The 17,699-nt window shown below is 67.7% G+C and overlaps 4 protein-coding genes across 4 annotated transcripts; 2 read left to right on the forward strand and 2 right to left on the reverse strand.

The window, feature by feature from the left end:
- Positions 1–79: 79 nt before the first annotated feature.
- On the forward strand, positions 80–6,455 carry PCSK4 (proprotein convertase subtilisin/kexin type 4). The gene is made up of 15 exons (XM_039565954.1): positions 80–300; positions 732–836; positions 917–1,012; positions 1,617–1,745; positions 2,754–2,830; positions 2,937–3,025; positions 3,525–3,697; positions 3,773–3,985; positions 4,199–4,299; positions 4,596–4,699; positions 4,805–4,922; positions 5,073–5,243; positions 5,417–5,541; positions 5,792–5,911; positions 5,984–6,455. Exons 1-15 carry the CDS (start codon positions 103–105, stop codon positions 6,370–6,372), a joined length of 2,208 nt encoding a protein of 735 aa, XP_039421888.1. The 5' UTR covers positions 80–102; the 3' UTR covers positions 6,373–6,455.
- A 627-nt stretch (positions 6,456–7,082) lies between these two features.
- Positions 7,083–9,150, reverse strand: LOC120411405 (CTD small phosphatase-like protein 2). Its single transcript, XM_039565975.1, has 9 exons — positions 8,919–9,150; positions 8,733–8,835; positions 8,541–8,625; positions 8,376–8,468; positions 8,051–8,113; positions 7,876–7,955; positions 7,670–7,796; positions 7,487–7,582; positions 7,083–7,400 (listed from the first exon to the last, which is right to left on the reverse strand). Exons 1-9 carry the CDS (start codon positions 9,148–9,150, stop codon positions 7,338–7,340), a joined length of 942 nt encoding a protein of 313 aa, XP_039421909.1. The 3' UTR covers positions 7,083–7,337.
- An 899-nt stretch (positions 9,151–10,049) lies between these two features.
- On the reverse strand, positions 10,050–15,462 carry ADAMTSL5 (ADAMTS like 5). Its single transcript, XM_039565976.1, has 13 exons — positions 15,425–15,462; positions 14,990–15,169; positions 13,967–14,027; positions 13,708–13,853; positions 13,317–13,377; positions 13,123–13,231; positions 12,909–13,036; positions 12,696–12,819; positions 12,161–12,244; positions 11,386–11,549; positions 11,056–11,299; positions 10,739–10,810; positions 10,050–10,452 (listed from the first exon to the last, which is right to left on the reverse strand). The coding sequence occupies exons 1-13, from the start codon at positions 15,460–15,462 to the stop codon at positions 10,139–10,141; spliced, it is 1,725 nt and encodes a 574-aa protein (XP_039421910.1). The 3' UTR covers positions 10,050–10,138.
- LOC120411407 (inactive serine/threonine-protein kinase PLK5-like) lies at positions 15,376–17,447 on the forward strand. The gene is made up of 6 exons (XM_039565977.1): positions 15,376–15,779; positions 16,095–16,202; positions 16,391–16,507; positions 16,967–17,096; positions 17,176–17,263; positions 17,348–17,447. Exons 1-6 carry the CDS (start codon positions 15,681–15,683, stop codon positions 17,445–17,447), a joined length of 642 nt encoding a protein of 213 aa, XP_039421911.1. The 5' UTR covers positions 15,376–15,680.
- Positions 17,448–17,699: the final 252 nt, after the last annotated feature.

The raw sequence follows: 17,699 nt of genomic DNA on the forward strand, positions 1-17,699 counted from the left end.
GAGAAGGCGGGGGGATCAAGGCAGGCCAATCAGGCGAGGCCGTGCGGAGGGGCGGGGCCGACGCCGTTGCCATGGCAACGCGCGCAGCGGCGGCGCGGCCTCATGGCGGCTTGGCCCAGGCCCGGCCCGGTGCTGTCGCTGTTCCCGGTGCTGTTCGCGCTGCTCGTGGTGGCTGCCACCGCTTCCCCGAGCCCCGCCAAGCCTCGCGTCTACCTGAGCAGCTGGGCCGTGCGGGTGGCGGCGGGGCTGCGGGACGCCCGGGCCCTGGCCCGCCGGCACGGGCTGCTCTATCTAGGCCAGGTGCGGCCTGGGCGGGGGAAGGCGGGCCCAGCCCACCTCGTGTGCCCCGGGTCCGACCTTTTTGCTCGTACCCGCCCTGTGTCGCCATTGTTTGTCCCCTTCACTTGTTCAGTGGGCAGGGACACCTTCCACTAGACCAGGTTGCTCCAAGCCCCGTCCAACCCGGCCTCGAACATTTCCTGGGAATCTGGGAATCTGTGCCAGTGTTCCCCCACCCTCACAGCACTCTGCTTCTGAACATGCAGGGGTGAGCGAGGGACCCCCAAGGGAACACACCCCCATGTCAGGGCTCCATTCTGTCTCCAAGTGACACTTTCTGCTTGTCCTGCACTACAGCTCACATCAAATTCACCCTTCCGACCTCCACAGCCCGCGTGGGGCTGGCACTGGTGTCCCCTAGAAAGACTCACAGCAGCTCTTTGTGCCTGCAGGTGATGGAGGGAGAGCCCTATTATCACTTCAGACACCGCGGCACCAGGCAGAGAGCTCTGAGCAGGCACTGGGGGTGGCACATGCGGCTCACCAGGGACCCCCAGGTAGGCAGGAGGGCACAGGGAGCTGTGGGACAGCTGTGGGCAGGCGCTGCCTGGCACCCACAGAGCTGCTCCTCACCCAGGTCCTGTGGTTTGAGCAGCAGACGGTGAAGAGGCGCTCGAAGAGAGGCACCAGCGTGGTGCCCACGGACCCCTGGTTCCCCAAGCAGTGGTACATGGTGAGACCGGGCTGCTTCCCCTTCTAATCCTCACCCAAATCACGGGATGGAAGGGACCACAGTGGGCCATCTGGTGCCACCTCCCTGCTCCAGCAGGGCCAGCCCAGAGTACGTGGCACAGGATTGTGTCTGGATAGTTCTGGGATATCCCCAGGAGGGAGACTGCACAGCCTCTCTGCTCTCTGTTCAGGGCTCGGGCACTGCAGAGCAGAGAAGTTCTTCCTCCTGTCCAGGTGGATTTCCCTGGCATCAGTCCCTGCCTGTTCCTCAGAGCCCTCCCTGCACACAGGGACACCCAGGGCTGAGGGCCCCTCTCGAGGCTGAACAGCCCCAGCTCCCTCAGCCTCTCCTTGTCAGGGGGATGCTCCAATCCCTTCCTCAACTTTGTCACTCTCCACGTCCTGAGGAGCCCAGAGCCGGGCACAGCAGCCCAGATGTGCCTCCCAGGGCTGAGCAGAGGGGCAGGATCCCTCCCTGACCTGCTGGCAATGCTCTTCCCAGTGCCTCCCCAATGGATAAACCAGGCTAATGCTGGCAGTGATGAGGCAGTAGAAGTCCTCGAAGGTCACCTCGGGCTGCCGATCGAATTTAATCTGTTTTCCAGAACAACGACATCCATCCCGACCTGAACATCCTCACGGCTTGGAGCAGAGGCTACACAGGGCTGGGGGTGGTGCTGACTGTCCTGGATGATGGGCTGGAGAAGGATCATCCCGACCTGGCTGCCAACTACGTAACTATGGGGGGGTGTCCAGGAACCAGCTCCTTCAGGGTGGGTGGGCAGGATCCGAGGGAGGGTGGGAATCAACGCCTTCACCCCAGCCCCGGGACTGTGTGGTGGGAGCTCAGCCTCTCCAGGGCTGGATCCAAGGTTTGGAGTCTCCCGCAGTGAAATCTCACCCTGAGGAAATGTTAGAACTTGTGCACGTGCTGGAGCCCCCCGAATAGGTGTAATTACAGCAAGCTGCAAAGCCAGTAAAGCTGGTAAACCCTTCCTGTGCTCCACGGGGAAGGAAAGGCAAATCCTGGGTGTTTATGACACCACCATTTCTGTGGGTTGTGGTTCCTCTCTCCTGGCTGCGTGGCCAGCGAGGGTCACCCTCAGGTGACTCGCCACGCTGGGCTGTGTCAGGGGAAACAGCAAAGTTGTGCTGCTTTCAGCCCTTTTTGCAGAAGCTCAGAGTCACTGAGGTTGGAAAAGAGCTCTGGGATCACCGAGTCCCAGCTGTGCCCGATGCCCACCTTGTTCTGAGTGCCACCTCCAGGAATTCCTTGGGCACCTCCAGGGATGGGGACTCCAGACCTCCCTGGGCAGCCCCTTTGCAACCCGTGAGCACCCTTTCCATGAGGAAATTCCCACTGATGTCCCACCTGGCACAGCTTGGGGCTGTTCCCTCTAATCCTGTTGTTCCCTGGGAGCAGAGCCCAACCCTCCCCCGCTGTCCCCTCCTGTCAGGGATTTGTGGAGATTGGGAATGTCCCCCCTGAGCCTCCTTTTCTCCAGGCTGAGCCCCTTCCCCAGCTCCCCCAGCCGCTCCTGCTGCTCCTTTCCCTCTCAGGACTCGATTTAGCTCCAGCTCCCAGTGCAGTTGGGCACGAAGGGGCCCCGCTGTCCCCCCTGGGGCTGGCAGGCGGGGCCCTCGGTGGTGCCAGCGCCGGGCTCAGTGCCAGGCGCCGGTGCCAAGCTGTCACAGCCCTGCCCGGGCCCTTTGGCTCACGCCGGTGCCTCGCTCTGTAACAGGACCCGCTGGCAAGTTACGACTTCAACAGCAACGACCCCGATCCCCAGCCCCGATACGGAGACGGGGACAAGAACTGGTGGGTTCTGCCCAGCTCCCCGCGCTGGGGGGGTTCATCTCCTGGGGGAGCCAAGGCTGTCCCAGGCCCCCACACCCCTCACAGGGTCACTCTGTCCCCCCACCAGGCACGGGACACGCTGCGCAGGGGAAGTGGCAGCTGTGGCCAACAACAGAATCTGCGGCGCAGGCGTCGCCTACAACGCCAAAATCGGAGGTGAGACTTTGCTCCCGTGGGAGGGAAGCTGGAAATCAGCTCCAGCACCCCTGGGGGAAACACAGGAGCCCAGCTGGGGCTGCTCTGGGGGGGTTCAGGGTGCTGCAGTGTTATCCCACATCAGTCTTGGTGCTCCCCAGGGGTTTAATGCTCACCCCAACACCCAGCAGGGCCAGCTCAGGCTCCGCTGTGGAAGTGAGGGTGGCAAAGGCGCTTAAAAGCTGGGAGCACTCCCTGGGCTTAATTACAAAAGGCTTAACGAGGAGCTTTGGGAACCAGCTCATGGCAGCAGCACAGGCCCACGGGGGCCTGATCTCCTTAGGGCAGGGTCATGTGAAAACTGCTGGAGGCTGTGGGGGGCCAGGGGGGCCTGGCAAGGTGCCCCCAGGCCCTTCCCTTGGTGTGGCACGTGGGTGGCTCCCGTCCCCTCGGAGCCACCGCGGCCTCTCCCGGGTGCTGCCGCCTCTCGGCCACGGCTGCTCCCGGTGCCGGCCCTCAGGCGTGCGGATGCTGGACGGTTCCATCATGGACATAGTGGAGGCTCAGGCCCTGAGCCTGCAGCCCCAGTACATCCACATCTACAGCGCCAGCTGGGGCCCCGAGGACGATGGCCGGACAGTGGACGGGCCGGGCGTCCTGGCTGCGGCCGCGTTCCAGAGAGGGGTCAGCCGAGTAAGCCCAGCCCTGGCCTCGGGGACCACAGGGACACCAGGACACCCTGCTCACCCCCCCTCTGCTCTTCAACAGGGACGGGGTGGGCTTGGCTCCATCTTCATCTGGGCCTCGGGCAACGGTGGCACCAACTATGACAACTGCAACTGCGATGGGTACACCAACAGCATCTACACGGTGTCGGTGGGCAGCGTCCTGGGGGACGGGCACCGGCCCCGCTACAGCGAGAGCTGCCCCGCCATCCTCACCACCACCTACAGCAGCAGGACCACCAGCAAGGTGCAGATTGTGAGTGTCCCAACAGCCCTGCCAGAGCAGCAGCTCCGGGGCAGACACATCCCAGCACGGGCTGGGCTCGTCCCAGCTCGCCTTAACTTGGGTAATAAAGTGTCTGTGTAGAGCCCAAGAAGCCCAAAGGAACCTGAAAGGAGCATTTCCTGAAGGTACCCAGCTCCTGGCAGCTTTCTTGGGAACAGTGCTGAGACCCCTCTGTCCCCCCAGGTGACCACTGACCTGCACCACCGCTGCACGGACAAACACACCGGCACCTCCGCCTCAGCCCCGCTGGCCGCGGGGATGGTGGCCCTGGCACTGGAGGCCAAGTAGGTGACACTGAGACACAGGGACCGTCCCCAGGGAGAGCTGGTGCCCCACCAGGGATGAGGAAGGGGGGGGACAGCAGGGAGGTTGGGGGTGCAGAGCTGTGGTCTTTCCCCAGGGCCAGGGGAGAGCAGGAGGAGGGTTGTCCTCTGGAGGCCTTTTTGCTCCTATTTTGGCACTGAAGGTCATGGGGGGACCAGCTTGGACTCAGACAGTTGCTCTACCCACCCCAGAGAAGCCAAATCTCACCCTTAAAAACCATGCCAGACTTCTGTCCCCACCTCCTCCTTGCTTGCAGCCCAGCCCTGACCTGGCGTGACCTGCAGCACCTCATCATCAGGGCCTCCAAACCCGCTCACCTGCAGGCAGAGGACTGGGCTGAGAACGGCGTCGGGCGCAGGGGTGAGTGCAGGGCTCAGCCCCTCGAACACCTTGCAGCAGCCCTCCATGCCCTGGTGGCACTGAGGGGCTCACGGGTCCCTCTCTTGGGTGGCACCTGTGTCCCAGTGAGCCACTACTACGGCTACGGGCTGCTGGACGCGGGGCTGCTGGTGCAGGCGGCCACGACGTGGGCAGGGACTCGGCCTCAGGAGAAGTGTTCAGTCCAGGCCGTTCAGGTCCCCAGGTAAGGGACAGGGACCCCAGGTCAGGACTTGCTGTGCCCACTACAGGCACAGGGAACCAAAAAGTGATCTGTGCTGCACAGCGTCTTGGAGGCCACAGAGGAGGGCAGGATGCCCATGGCATGGCCTCACCTCCAGCTTGTCCCCGACAGGGACATCGGCTCCAGGCTCACCATCTCCACGGATGCCTCCTCCTGCTCCCAGAGCATCCGCTCCCTGGAGCACGTCCAGGTCCAGCTGTCCCTGAGCTACAGCCGCAGGGGGGACCTGGTGGTGGCTCTGAGCAGCCCCATGGGGACCACGTCCACTCTGGTGACCGTGCGGTAAGGACGGGGCCAGGAGATTCCCAAAAAGGGGCTCACTGTGCCCAAAACTCCTCTGGACCCCTGCCACGTGGGAGTGCCTGCTCAAAGCAAGAACACGGTGACCCTTCAGGTCACATCCTGCCCCTCCAGCCCCCTGGGCTGGCACTCCCAGCTCTGCTCTCCTCCTCCAGCCCCTACGACACCAGCCAGGAGGGCTACAAGGACTGGACCTTCATGTCCACACACTTCTGGGATGAGAATCCCAAGGGGATCTGGACGCTCCGGCTGGAGAACAGGGGTGATGACCGTAACACAGGTGGGTGCCCCATGGGGGTGAACCCCATTTTTACTGGGGTCACCCTGTGCCTGGTCATTCTTCCTTCCCCCACTTGGATGAGCAATTTGTTGGCTTCTCCCTCCTGGCCGTGAGCCCTCCTTTTCCACAGGACCCTGTGTTGGCTCTGAGGGTGTCCCTGGCCGGCACAGGGCCGGGAGCAGGACACAACCCCAAAGCTTCCAGCCCCATATCCCTCACCTGGCAGCCCCCTGTCCCTTCCTGTCCCCAGGCCAGCTGAGCAGCTTCGTCCTGCACCTGCATGGCACGGATGAGGACATGCCAGCCCGGCGCTCCGCAGCCACTGCCACGGACGAGTGCCTCAGGAGGGACGAGCTGGGAGACTGTGAGGGTGAGCGAGGCTTTGGGGGGGACAGTGACACCGCTCTGGTCCCCAGGGTCTCACCCCAGCCTCTCTCCACAGACTGTGGCAGCTCCCTGTACACCCACCAGGGCTCCTGCCTGTCCTACTGCCCCCCACGCTACTACGGCCGGGCCCGGAGTGCCACCCCCAGGGACACCACCCGTGTCTGTGCCCGCTGCCACCCCTCCTGCTACACCTGCCAGGGCGCCTCGGCGAACAACTGCACATCCTGTCCCTCCGGCCGCACCTTCCAGGACATCACACACACCTGCCCCCACCCCGCTCAGGGCTCCCCCAAGCCGGTGGGGATGCGCAGGGACCTCGTGGTTGTCACCGTCCTGGCCTGCAGCAGCCTGGTGCTGGCAGGGGTGCTGTACCCCACGTACCGCATGGTCCTTCGCACTGGCAAGGGAGCTTTGTGCTGTCCCCAGGCCAGGAGGGCAGAGTGACACCAGCCTGGGCTGCACGGACAGCCCGGCACTGAGCGGGGATCGTGCCTGGCTTCCCAAATAAACCGGTTGTTGCCTTTCCAGCCGCTCTCTCCGAAGGGTGATTCCCCTTTCCAGCAGTGCCTGGGATGGTCCCACCCCGTGTCCAGCTGTGGCCCTCCCACAGCCCCTGGGCACAGAGACATTCCCAGAGGGGCCGGGAGCCCTGTGCCCTTTCCCAGGCGCAGAGGGACGGGATGTGACGTGTCCCCAAAAAGCTGCACCCGTGTGGCCACAACAGGAGCTCGGCCACAAGCCCGTGTGGCTTCCAGCAGAGCGGGAGCAGCAGAGGCCAACCCAGACCCCCTCCAAAGTCCCCAGTTCCTGTTCACCAGCAGCTTCAGGCCTTAAAAAAAAAGGGTCCCAAGGTGGCTGCACCCCCGGCCACTCTGTGTCCCACGAGCACTGGCAGAGGCACAGTGGCAGCTGCGCCCCGGCACGTGGCACCCGTGGCACCGGGCAGGGATGGGACAGGGAGAGCTGCCAGCTGGGGCCCTCCCGGGGGCACCGGCCCCGTGCCAGGACACTGGACTGCCCTGGGACACAGGGGAGGTGGTTTGTGTCCCCCCCGCCCCGGATATGCCATCCCCAGCACAGTGTGTTTGCTCAGCTGAAGGGTTTTGGGAATTAAGGCAGAGAGCCAGAGCTTTCTCCAAGCTTATAATGACCCGTGAAAAACCTTGGCTGGACCTTACAGAGCAGGGACAGGAGGGAGCCAGGATGGAGCCTCGTCTCCAAAGGCAGGGGCTCTCCTTAGAGGGACCCCCAGCCCCCAGGGATGAGCTGGGATCCCTGCAAACACCACAGGAGAGTCCTGGGACAACCATCCAGCACAGTTCCATGGGATGAGACGCTGGATGCACCTGAGCTCAACTTCCCCACGGCCTCTCTGGGTGGTTTTCCCCATCCTGCTCCTCCAGGCTGGCCTAATCATCAGTGGGCAGCTGGCAGGGCTGGAAGTGCCGCTGGATCTCGGGGCGCACGTCCTCCTGCACAGGGAGAGATGGGGTAGGGGATGGCTGTGCCCAGAGCCCAGAGCTGCTGTCCCCTCCCTGTCCCCGTGCCCACATCCTACCGCCTGGCCCAGCTGTGCCAGCACTGGGATGAGGCGCAGCAACTCCTCGTCCTGAGGGTCCCCAGACCACCGTGGCACCGAGATCCAGTTGGCAGCCTGGGGGGACAGGGAGAAGGTTGGATCCCGCACAGCCACGGAGCTCCCAGGGATTGGGACACATAAATTCCCCCCCTGGAGCCATACCTGGGCAGGGAAACCCTGCATGGTGTGGTCCAGGGCCACCGTCTTTGCCAGGTCCCTGCCCAGGCAGGTCAGGTCTTTCCAGTAGCAGCCCTGGGAGCAGACACAGTCTGACTGGGAGAGGCAGTGCCTGGGGGGAGAGACAGAGCCATGGGGACCCCGCCCTGTCACACAGGGGGTCCCCAGCAGGGCACCACCAGCACCATCACCTGATCAGCTTCTTCTTGGGGTCCAGCACCTCCACGAGCTTCTTGGCGTAGTCCTGCTTCGCAGTGGTGTAGATGAAGATCTGGCAGAGAGAGGGTGAAGGTCCCTGCATGGCTGCCCAGGTCCCCCCCAACCCCCAGGCAGTGTCACCCCCCAGACCCCAGGGGCTCCGGGTACCTCGTAGGTCTTGGAAAGGCTCTCCAAGAACTCCTGCACGTGTGGACGCAGCTTCACGTGGACCTGGGAGGAAACAGCCTCTTGGAAAACCACCAGTAACCCTCATCCTGGCACCAAGGTGAGCCCCAAGGGGGGTTCAGTGCCCTCAGCAGGATCCCTCAGCCACCCTCGCCACTGGGATTTTAGGGCCCCTTCCCCTTCAGCTACAAGGGACATTGGCACAGAGGCCCCATGGGATGGCAGTGAAGAGCCACATCATCCACGGCCCCAAACCACAGCTCCCCAGCACCCCGCAGACCCACTGTCCCCACCCCAAGGCACCCACCTTGTAGGAACCTGCCTGGAAGTCCGTGGTGAAGGTGGCCGTGGCGTCGCGCTGCCCACGGGCGAGTAGAGAGGAGTAGAGCAGGGTCCCATCCTGTGGACAGGGACAGGGTCAGCCCCCAGCCCCAGGGGCTGCAGAGCCCCCCCAGACCCCCCCCCAGCTCACCAGCTCCAGGACCAGGGTGTGCTCCAACTTGCTCCGGATCTTCCGGGAACCACCCCTGCCAGGGGTCACGGTCCCAGGGATTGGCCTGGCAGGGGGGAAGGCAGAGGGTCAGCACTGCTGGGAGGCTGTTGGACCACCCCCCCTCCCCCCAGACATACTGGGGGGCTCTGGAGACCCCCCCCTCACACTCACAGGCTGGGGGCTGAGGGCACAGCAGGGTCCTGATGCTCAACTTCGGGGAGCCCCGAGAAATAGGAGCCCCCGGGGCAGGGCAGGGATGTGGGGCTCGCAGGTTCTGTGGGGCAGAGGGGTCCTGTCAGCACAGCCAGGGCAGAGCCCTGCCCCAAGCTGGGATTTCCCGGGTAGGGACGCGCTCACCCCTTCCCCCGGGGCTGTGACACTCCTCGGGTCCCCGCCGGACCAGCCGCCCCTTCCCGGGGGTGGTGGGGGAGCAGGGGACCCGCGCCCACCCCTGCGGGACGTTCTCCCCCTGCTCCCCCTCTCTCTGCCGGCTCTTGGCCCGGCCGCGAGCCCCAGCCCCGGGGGTCGAGAGCCCCTGGTCCTCCCTGGAGGGTTTCTTCGTGCGTGGGGTGGCCCCCAAACCCGCCATGGCTGGGATCCCGTCTACCCTGCCCCCCCCCCAGCAACCCCAAATTAACCGTAGGGTGGGAGGGAGAGCTTTTATAGGGTGGAGGCACCTTTCCAGCCCCAATCACGCCGGAGCACTGGGAATCACTTAGACTTTACTGGGACCAGCTGGGGAGCCCAGAACTGAGCCCCAGCTGGTCCCAGGGCTCAGCTCTGGCCCCTGGCGGTGTCACCCGATGTGACAAGGACCCTCCTGGGCTGGCAGCTGCCACTCAGGGCACCCCAGGGCACCCACCCCTGAACCTCCATCGGGACCCCAGTTTGGGGACAGTCCCCAGCCACACGAGCTGAGAGGTCTCAGCCTCCTCTGGCACCAGCTCCAAACCCACCCCAAGGGAGCCCCGAGCGGGCGAAGCCCCCCAGGGTGCCCCAGTGCCCCCCGGCCACATCCTGTCCCCACAGGGGCCCCGCGGTGGCCCCCAGCAGCCCAAGGGTTGGGTTACGGGCGGAGGGGCTCTGTCAGAGGCGGGGGACACGCTCGGCTCCGCCGGAAGGGAGATAAGCGGGAGGTCCCCGACCCCGGCAGGCAGAGCCTGGCGCGCGGCCATCGGGGACGGGGACACGCCACCGGATGGGAGCTGCTCCTGGGGCTCAGCGCGGGGACACGGAGGAGACCCCCTGGCCATGGGGACACAGAGGGGACCCCCTGAAGCGGAGGGACACGGAGGAGACCCCCCTGCCCATGTCCTCCCCTCCCGAGGTGGGAGGACCCCCTGGGCCGTCGCCAGCCAGGAAGGGACACGCGGCCAGCGAGGGGATAAACAATTTATTTTCTGCAAAAATAATAAATTACCACCCCCCTCCACCCCCCGCTGCCGCGTGGACCCCAAGGACGGAGAGATGGATGGGGGTCCATGGCGGGGGGGGCCACGGGAAGGGTTCGGTGCCCGGCAGCAGCACCCGGTTCGCCCTCGGGGTCCCGTCCTGGGGGCGGTGGCACCGGGGAGGGCTCAGGGTGGCCGGGGGTGGGGGCAGTGCCGGGCTGCCTCCCGCACCAGCCGGGCCTCGCGGGGCGTCCAGGGCCGGGCGTAGCCGTCGTCCTGCAGCAGGATGCGGTTCAGGGTGTGCTCGCGGTTCACGTGGCGACGCGCCATCAGCAGGTACTCGCCGCCCTCCCGCAGCGGGGGGCACCCGCAGGTGTTGGGCACCCACAGGTACTCCCGGGACACCAGCGGGAAGCGGCGCCGGTACGGCTCCTTCACCTCCACCTCGTAGCGCGTCTCCTGCCCCACCACGCGCCGCGCCAGGATCCGGCCGTGGAATACTGGGGACGGTGAAGATCGGGCACCCTGAGCCCCTCCGGCAGCGCCCTGAGGCGCTTCTCATCACCAAGATCACCCTAAGCCCCTTCCCATCCCTGACATCACCCCTGGCATCATTCTGCGCCCCTTTCCATTGCCTCTGGCATCATCGTGAGCACGTTCCCGTCCCCAGCACCGCCCCTGGCATCACCCTGAGCCCCTTCCCGCTCCTGCCATTGTCCCTGGCTGTGTCCTCAGCCCTGTCCAAGCCCCGGCATCCTCTTGAACCGCTCCCGCCCCGGCGCTCACCGAAGTCGCTCTGGCAGAAGTGCCGGATGCGCTGGGAGCGTCCCTTGGGCGGGCGGCACCTCCCGCAGCGCCCTGCGGGGATAAAGCTGCAGCAATTTAGGGGGCACAGGGGACTCCTGACCCCCCAAACCCCCTCATGCAACTTTGGGAGGGGGGATTGCGGGTCCAGACCCCAGAGAGGGTCACAGCAGCTCCGGAGAGTCCTGGCGAGGGCTTTTAGGGCCCTTTTTAGGGTCCCCATCTCATTCCTCCCTCTGGGCAGCCCAGGATCATCCCAGCAGGGGTTTGGGGGGCTGTGGGGACCCCCGAGAAGGTACCTGTGGCAGCCCCGTCCTGGCTCCAGCCAGGGGGGCTTCTCAGTGGTGGCTCCGTGGCAAAAGCCCCGGGCTGTGGGGGCGGCGCGGGGGCCGGGGTGAGCGGGGGCTCCGGGGGTGGGGGGCTGCCGGCCCCCCGGGGCTGGGGCTGCCGCAGGGGGCTCGTGTCACTGCGGCCGAGCTGGGGGTGCCCGCGGGGCAGCCAGAACTGGTACTCGATGCCAGGGTTGGGCTCCTGCAGCAGCACCTGGGAGGGGGACACGGGGCAGGGCTGAGGGGAGCGATGGGGGCCGGGGGTGGCTGTCCCGACCCCCGTGTCCCCCCTGCCCTCACCATCACGTGCAGGTCCTCGTGGGTGGGTCCGGGCGCCTCCAGGCTCTCGGTGCCGTCGGGGGCCCGGCTGTAGGTCAGGAGGGTGCCCGCGGCCTCGTAGGGCCCCGGCCAGGTGATGGCCCAGTCCCCATTGAGGACGTAGCGCCCATCACTCGCCATCAGCGCTGCGGGAGGGAGCGGCTCTGGCAAACCCAGCCCCACACGGCCCCCGGGACCCCCGCCCGGGTCCCCACCGGAGGCCTCTCCCGGCGTGGGAGGGCAGCGTGGGCCGGGGAGCCGCGCACGGGGCTCCGGGAATCTGTGTTCCTGTAGGATCTTGGCTTCGGGCCCGAGCCGCAGCCAAACCCTGGTGTGCAAACCCACCCCCGAGCCCCCAAATGCTGGCTGGGATGGGGGAAGCGGCTCCAGCTGCGTCAGGAAGGGGACGGGGGGATGGGGACGGAGATCCCTGTCCTGGTGCTGCAGTGGCCGGTCTGGCCCCGATCCAGCTCAGCCCTTCCCAAAACGCGCGGCCGCGGCCTCTGGAAAATTGCCCCGAGCGCTTGCGAGTTCACTGACCCCGCGATGCTCAAAACAGCATCCGAGGGAGGAGCGGCACGGCACGACATGGGACAAACATGGGACAACACGGCGTGACACGGCCACCCCTGCCCTGCCCTGCCCTGCCCTGCCCTGCCCTGCCCTGCCCTCACACACAGCTGGCACCAGCCTGGGCCAGCTGGGATAGACTGGGACGGACTGGGACTGACTGGGAGGGGGGCAGTTCATGTCCTACCCAGGTAGTTGCGGCTCTTGTCCGTCACCTTGATGTGGGTGGCCCCGGCCGGGATCTTGGTCACATTCGCATATCCCAAATATCCTGGGGGGTGGGGCAGAGTCAGGGCAGAGCCTGGGCAGGGTCTGAGGGGACACCACGGGGGACGGGGCAGGAGGGGACGGGCACAGAGGGGATCTGGGTCTGGGCATTAACCCAGCTGGGCCCCACGGGCTGGGACATCAGGGACATGTGGGCACAGGGACTCTGAGTGCCCCCAGTGTCCCTGAACACCCGTGGGGACACAAGAGACCCCCCACCCACCCCAGGAGTGACACCCTCTGCAATGAGGTAAATCCCCCCAAGTGATGGGGCTGTCCCTGCGTGTTGGAGACGGGGAGAGACTGGGGACAATGACTCTCTGGATGCGGGAGTCGGAGAAGGGATGGGACGATGAGGGACCCAGGTGATGCCTTGGGGACACGGACAGGAGGACAGGGGAGCCAAGAGCCAAAGCATTCACCCATGGAGGGGGCCGGGGCAATGGTTCATTCACCGGAGGAGGGGTCCGTGCCCTGGAACAGCCGGTGCACAAGGACGCACGAGCCGTGGCCGCTGCCGCAGTGGCCGCAGGTGTCAGGGCGAGCGCCCGAGCCCAGGATCCCATCACAGCCCACGCTCTGCAGGGAGCCCAGACACCCCCTCAGCGCTGGGGCTCGAGGCTGGGGGTCCCGAGGGTCCCGGGGGTCCCGGCCCCGTGTGCACCCACCAGGCAGCGCCCGCCGACGCACAGGTCCGGGGAGCCGGGGCTGCAGCGGGTGCCGTCCAGCACCCGGCCGAAGCTGTAGTAGAAGTTGTGCCCCTCGGCCAGGCAGTTGAGGTCGCAGAGGTTGGGGGCTGCCAGAGCAGGGTGGGAGGGGATTGGGGTGATGCCGGCGACAACCGCGGAGCCCCGGTGACGCCGTCACCACCCCGGGACTCACCTCCGTGGAAGGGCACCCAGCGGTAGCGGGCAGACGTGCCCAGGACGGGCCGGTTGTCGTAGAGGGAGCACTGCATGGCCCGGAAGGGCACGGAGCCGCTGGGGCAGCCCTGCGGGAGCACCAGGATGGAGCCCAGGGGCCAGCACGGGGACCGGGGACAGCCACGTCGGTGCCGTGGCGCTCCCGGCGCTCACCTGGAGCTGGCAGAGCCGGTACTGCCGCGGGTCCCCCGAGCACGGCTGCTCCTCGCTGGTCCTGGGGTCACAGTGACAGCACGTGTCCCCCCGTGTCCCCCACAGGGACCCCCCACCCCAGGGCCACGATGCCACCGAGCCAGCCCAGGGCTGGGAGGGACACGTCCCCACAGGGCAGCAGAAGAGGAGTGGGGACCTCCATGTCCCACAGGGTCCCTCTGCAGCCCAGGGTGGGGTCGCCAGGCTCTGGGCGGTGCCGAGGGCCCAGGGGGACGCGTGCGAGGTGGTGGCAGAGCGGTGCCGTGGGATTTGGGAGCCACGCGGGGTTTGGGAGCTGCCGTGGGCCCGGGGACATCCCGGGGGGGTCTGTGCTGCCCCGTGCCCCACTCACCGCAGGCACCTCCGGCTGCGCAGGGCGACGCCGTCCCCACACGAGCTGGAGCAGGAGCTCCAGGGTCCCCAGGACCCCCAGGTCCCCCGGGGCCGAGCAGGGGCTGGGGGCTCAGGGACTCTTGCTGGCGTCCCCAGGGCTGGGTCCTGCGCGAGAAAGGTGACGGTCAGCAATGGGGGCGGGGTGAAGCAGCCCGGGGGTGAAGCAACCCCTCACCTGTGCCCCCCAACCCCCTCACCTGTGCCCCCAACCCCCTCACCTGTGCCGTGCCCACCAGGCTGAGCCAGGCCAGCAGCAGCAGCCGCCACAGCCGCCGGCACCTGCGGAACAGAGAGCCCTGAGCCCACTGTCCCCAGGGACAGGGGGGTGGCACTGGGGTGTCCCCCGGCCCAGCACCCCCGCCGAGGTGGGGCCACCGCCGAGCCCCCCGGGGACCCCAGCGAGGGGGAAGGGGGTGAGGTGGGGGGCAGCCCAGAGCCAGCGCGAGGGTCCCCAGGGAGGGGATGTGGGGCCTGGTGCCACCGGCGGGGGCACGCGGGTGGGGGACACCGAATGGGTGATGCTGGGTGGGCGACCCCGGCTGGGCGAGCCCGGGTGGGCGAGCCCGGGTGGGTGACGCCGTGTCCCCCACACGTGCCCACGCTGCCCCGGGACGGGCGACGGCCCCGCCGCCCCCAGGGCCCCGCGGCGGGCGCCGGGCCGGGATCGCTGCCTGCCGGGGCAGGACCAGACCTGCACGCTGGGGCTCCGCGTCTCTCCCCGATCCGGATCCGGCCCCGCCGTGGGGCGAGCAGGGCGGGGGGCAGCGGGGGGCCCCCCACGGCCCAAAGCGCCCCATCCTGGAGCACCCCAAAGCGCCCATCTCGGGGATGTGGGAGGTGCCGGGGGGGGTCCGCGGGGCGCGGGGGGGTGCGGGTGGTGCGGGGGAGGTGCCGGGGTCCCATCCCCGTGTCGGGGAATCCCCCGGCAGAGCCGGTTCCGTCCCGCCACGCAGCTCCCGCGGGGACCGGGGGGTCGCGGGTGGCCACCGGCAGCCCCCGACACTGGGACCCCCAGTAGAACAGGGGAAGGGCCGGGGGGTCGCGGTGCCGCCGCTCCGGGGGGGTGTTGGGAGCATCCGAACCCCGCCGAGGCTCGGGTGATGCCGGCTGGGTGATGCCCAGACCCCGCCGGCAGCGCGGGGGGCACCGCGTGCCTCAGTTTCCCCGCAGGAGCTCCGGGCGTGCGCGGGGCTGCGGGACGGGGGGGTCCGCGAGGGTTAAAGCAGAAATCAGGAGCTTACCCAGCACCGTGGGGTCCCCCGCGGGGGTCCGAGCCGCCCCCGCGGCCCCCCCGGCCATGCCGCCCCTCGTCCGCGGCGTCCCGGCGGCTCAGTCCCGGCTCGGCGTCCCGGCGGCGGGGAGCGGGGGGGACCCGGGACGAGCGGGCATCGCCTGCGCAGCTCCGGGGGGGCCGGGCGAGGCTTCCCCCCCCACCCTCCCCGTTCGCCTCCCGTCCCTCCCCGCCGCGTTATTAATATCCAGCCCCAAAGGTGCGCCCAGCCCTCCCCGGCCGCCCGTTAACCCTTGGGGGCCCGGAGCTCCGGCGGTCGGGGGGGGGGGGGGGAATGGTGGCGTTTCGGGGGGGGTGCAGGTGCTGCAAAGCAACATCAGCGCCCCCCCCCGGGACCCCCCAGCCCCAGCTGCGGAAGGGAAGAGGCACCAGGACCCCTCCGCACGGCCGTATCCCGATCCGGGACCCCCCGGTGCTGGGCATCCCCGAGCGTGGGGAGCACCGAGGGGGTCCCGGCTTCGTGATCGACGTCTTCTGGGGAGGCTTCGGGGGCCGGAGCGGTGGGTGCTGGCTGCGGGGAGGGGGGGGGCACCCAGCACTCTTGGGCCCCACGGGCACCCCCAGCCCGGAGCTGAAGGGGTTACAGTGTGGGGGTGCGGGTGTCCCTTGGGGTGTCCCTGGTGAGGAGCAGAGCGGGCAGGATGGTCCCGGGGCGCGCAGGGGCCGAGCCGCCCCCCGGCTGGTACATCCGGGACGAGGGCAGCGGGATGCTCTACAAGAGGGGACGGCTCCTAGGACAGGTAAATCCCCCTCCCTGCCCCCCTGAACTGCCCCTCGCCCCAGCCAGCACCCCCTCCCCGCAGGGCACCCCGGGGGGGTCACACCCCGCACCCCCCAGGGGGGTCCCCGAGGTGTCCCGCTCCAAGGGGAACCCACCCCATCCCCTCTGGGGAAGGGGAAACTGAGGCAGAGGACTGAGCCCCAGCAGATGCGGTCCCTGGGACTCCTCGCCCCACGGGGGTGGGGGCACCTGGGTGAGCACCCCAGCCCTGGGACCCTCTCCTGTCCCCCCTGGCTGTGCCGGGCTGCCCATTCCCACGGGGTCATCGTCGCAGGGCACCTTCGGGCGCTGCTACCAGGTGACAGAGGTGACCAGTGGCCGGGTCTACGCGGCCAAGGTCATCCCGCGAGCCCGGCTCGCCACTCTGGGCATCGGGGACAGGGTGAGTCCGCGGGGGACACCCCCCAGGGACGGGGGGGACAACACCCATGGGGTCACCGCGGAGCCCCACAACCCTGCCCGTGCCTCTCCACGGGTCTCTGGGTGGGTTCCCATCCCCGTGGGGTGCGTGCTCGGTAGTCCCCGGATCCCGAGGGTCCCCCGGGGGCTGCCGGGCTCCTGTCGGTGCAGGTGGAGCGGGAGCGGGAGCTGCAGTGTCACCTGCGCCACCGGCACATCGTGCGCCTGCACGGGCACTTCACCGACCGCGGCCACCTCTACCTGCTGCTGGAGCTCTGCAGCCGGGGGGTGAGAGCTGCACCCCGAAACCGAACTCCCGAACCCCGAAACTGAGCCTCTGCAACCCTAAACTGAGCCCTTGAACCCCGAAACTGAACCCCTAAACCCTGAAATCCCGCACCCCAAAACTGAGCCACTGAACCCCGAAACTGAGCCCCTACACCCCGAAACCCCGCACCCCAAAACTGAGCCACTGAACCCCGAAACTGAGCCCCTACACCCCGAAACCGAGCCCCAACACCCCGAAACTGAGCCCCTACACCCCGAAACCGAGCACCTCCAGGCTGGGGTCCCAGGCCCCCCTCGCTCTGTCCATAGCCCCCCTTCATTGTCATCGTTTCGAGTCATTCTTCATTGTCCCCAGTCCCACCTCGCTCTGTCCCAGTCCCTGTCACTCTGTCCCCAGCCTCTCCTCACTGTCCCCAGTCCCTGTCACTCTGTCCCCAGCCGCTGTCGCTCTGTCCCCAGTCCCTCGCCGACATCCTGCGGGCGCGGGGCCGCCTCACGGAGCCGGAGGTCCGGTACTACCTGCGGCAGCTCCTCTCGGGGCTGCGGTACCTGCACGGACACGGCCTCGTGCACCGGGACCTCAAACTGAGTGCGTGGGGCTCGGGGGTGACCCGGGGGTGACCCGAGGGTGGCTGAGGGTGACACGATTCGTGTCCCTCCCTCCACAGGCAACTTCTTGGTGACGGAGCGGATGCGGGTGAAGATCGGGGACCTGGGGCTGGCACAGCGGGCGGCACCGGCCGGGCGGCGCTGGGGGTGAGCGGGGATAGGGGTGGCTGCAGGGAGGGGGTTTCACCCTGCCCGTGTCCCCGGGGGTCACCTCTCCTGTCCCCGCCTCAGGGCACTCTGTGGGACACCCAATTACCTGGCCCCGGAGGTGCTGGACCGCAGGGGACACGCGGTGCCCTCGGACATCTGGGCCCTGGGCTGTGCGGTGTGAGCGGGGGCGGCGGGGGGGCTGCAGGGAGGATGAGGGGGCTGGAGAGAGGGCGAAGGGAGATGGAGGGAGGATGAGGGGAGATGGAAGGAGAGTGGGGGCAGCTGGAGGGAGGACAGGGGGGTGGAAGGAGGATGGAGAGGCTGGAGGGAGAATAGGACTGGAGGGAGGACAAAAGGGGTTGGAGGCAGGACAGGGACGCTGGAGGGAGGACAGGGATAGGATAGGGATGCTGGAGGGGGGACAGGGATGCTG

The sequence above is a fragment of the Corvus cornix genome, chromosome 28 (assembly GCF_000738735.6).
Source record: "Corvus cornix cornix isolate S_Up_H32 chromosome 28, ASM73873v5, whole genome shotgun sequence".
Classification (NCBI taxonomy): Eukaryota; Metazoa; Chordata; class Aves; order Passeriformes; family Corvidae; genus Corvus; species Corvus cornix.